Here is a 2,250-nt window from a genome sequence, read left to right as displayed (position 1 = left end):
TCGTCATCATCATCATCATCATCATCATCATCGTCAACATCATCATCATCATCATCATCATCGTCAACATCATCAACATCATCATCATCATCATCATCATCATCATCATCATCATCACCATCGTCATCATCATCATCATCATCATCATCATGAACACGAACACTACATTATAAATCTCTTAACACTACTATCACCACCACAGTAAGTAGTCTCAGCTGCCGCTGCTGCCGCTGCTGCCGCTGCTGCCGCTGCTACTACTACTACTACTACTACTACTACTACTACTACTACTACTACTACTACTACTACTACTACTACTACTGCATATATCACAGCTACAGTCAGATCTGTACTATCCATGCTCACAAATATATACATGCTCATATAGACACACATATACACATACCCATATATACTTATGTACACACAAATACACTCATGCACATACACACATACTCAAACAGACAGAGACACACGTGCACATATACACACATATATGCTAACATGCGAGACTGTGCAGCTGTGCAGTTGTTCGGCATGCTAGAAATAAGAGTGAAATCTCCGTCAAAATCGTATCCAATTGTCCTAAAAAAGGAAGGGCTTACAAAATAATGTCGTTCTAGATACACTGCGACTGAATAAAAGTCGAGGTGGTCATGGTTTGAATGTATTTATTTGTTCATAGGTCTGTTGTATTTAGAGCGGACAAAAGGCTCAACAATAACAATACAGACACATACACATTTATATATTTATACATACATATATACATACACATTTACTCAGTGTGGATGCTCATAACATGGTTACATGAAAATTTCCAAAGCAAATGAGTTCTGTATACTCACTTTTAAAAATAGTCTTGATCAAATACTCAATCTATACTCTCTATTCTATTCTCTAATCAAATTTGATTTTGAAGTTTAAGTTTAATTTAAAGTAAGTTAAAATAATTTTATGTTTGATATAAAATAAATGTATTCCTTGTCATTGTTTAAAATAAAACATCGAAGACAACAATTTCTTGTCTGAATTTAATTTACGAATCCCAGAGTTTTGTTGGAGTTTATGAAATGTAAAGATTTGTAGTGGAAATGGAAAAAAATCAAATTAAATAAATATATAAAAATTAAACGATGTATTTTACTCCAGTTCAATTAACTTATTTCACTAACGAGTAAAAATAAAAATAAAATACATAAATAGCAAAATATTTCTTTCGCTTGTAATGAAAATGGACAACCAATGAGAATCCGGTTTGTGAAATATATTTTTGTTTTATTCTATTCCAGAATGAACAAGAGCAAGTCTTAAATTCCAATATCTGGTTACGCTTTGTAAGTATATTATTCAAAATACGATCAATAGCTTCCCCTTAGTTCAGTGGGTTGGAGAAGAACCACTGAATACTTCAAAGAGTTCGACATATGAAAGAGTATTTAATGATAATAAGGGCGACAACTCTCTCTCTCACTCACTCACTTACTCTGCCCCTCTCTCCCCCCACCTCTCTCTCTCTCTCTCTCTCTCTCTCTCTCTATATATATATATATATATATATATATCTTGAGCCCCAGGACTCATAAGGCCGCTTATCCGGTTTCCACACGCACGCACGCACGCACGTACGCACGCACGCACACACACACATATAGGTTATGAGAGGTAATGGTGTCAATAAAACCCAATGGTGTCAAGCAATGCTGAGTAAGTGCTATGGATAGAGTATAGTTAAGCTCCAGGTTCGGTGATTATGCGAATGAGGAGTCCAACGTAGGTCATATATCAGCTTGTCTATATATAAAACTTTTTTTTTCAGAATGAGATTATAAACCAAGGCTGTGAAGATTTTAGAATATTTATAAATAGAAGGTCTTACAGCTGTTTCCAGGATATTTATTATATCCCTTCATCGAAGACTGTGTGAGAAAATGGTTAAGCAATAGTTAATTTAGATAAGATACGAAATAGAGAGTGAAGTGGAGGAATGAAAATAGATGTGAGATATGCAGGGATATTGCATTTGTAGATCCATTATTTAGGCAGAATGGTATACATATAAGATTCCAATACCTTGTGAGTATTGGAATCTTATATGTATACCATTATCTTATATTTATACCATGTACCTTATCTAAATTAACTATTGTTTAACCATTTTCTCACACCGTCTTCGATGAAGGGATATAATAAATATCTTGGAAACAGCTGTAAGACTTTCTATTTATAAATATTCTAAAATCTTTCACA

General features: G+C 34.0%; 1 protein-coding gene across 1 annotated transcript in view; it reads left to right on the top strand.

The window, feature by feature from the left end:
* Positions 1-2,250, top strand: part of LOC106875368 (neuronal acetylcholine receptor subunit alpha-10) — a 93,034-nt gene that overhangs the window by 20,456 nt on the left and 70,328 nt on the right. Inside the window, exon 4 of the mRNA XM_014923462.2 lies at positions 1,293-1,337. Coding sequence (XP_014778948.1) covers positions 1,293-1,337 — 45 coding nt within the window. The remainder of the gene's footprint in view (positions 1-1,292; positions 1,338-2,250) is intronic.

The sequence above is a fragment of the Octopus bimaculoides genome, chromosome 12 (genome assembly GCF_001194135.2).
Source record: "Octopus bimaculoides isolate UCB-OBI-ISO-001 chromosome 12, ASM119413v2, whole genome shotgun sequence".
Classification (NCBI taxonomy): Eukaryota; Metazoa; Mollusca; class Cephalopoda; order Octopoda; family Octopodidae; genus Octopus; species Octopus bimaculoides.
The sequence above is the reverse complement of the archived record's forward strand: the minus strand, read 5'-3'. Positions and strand labels throughout refer to the sequence as shown.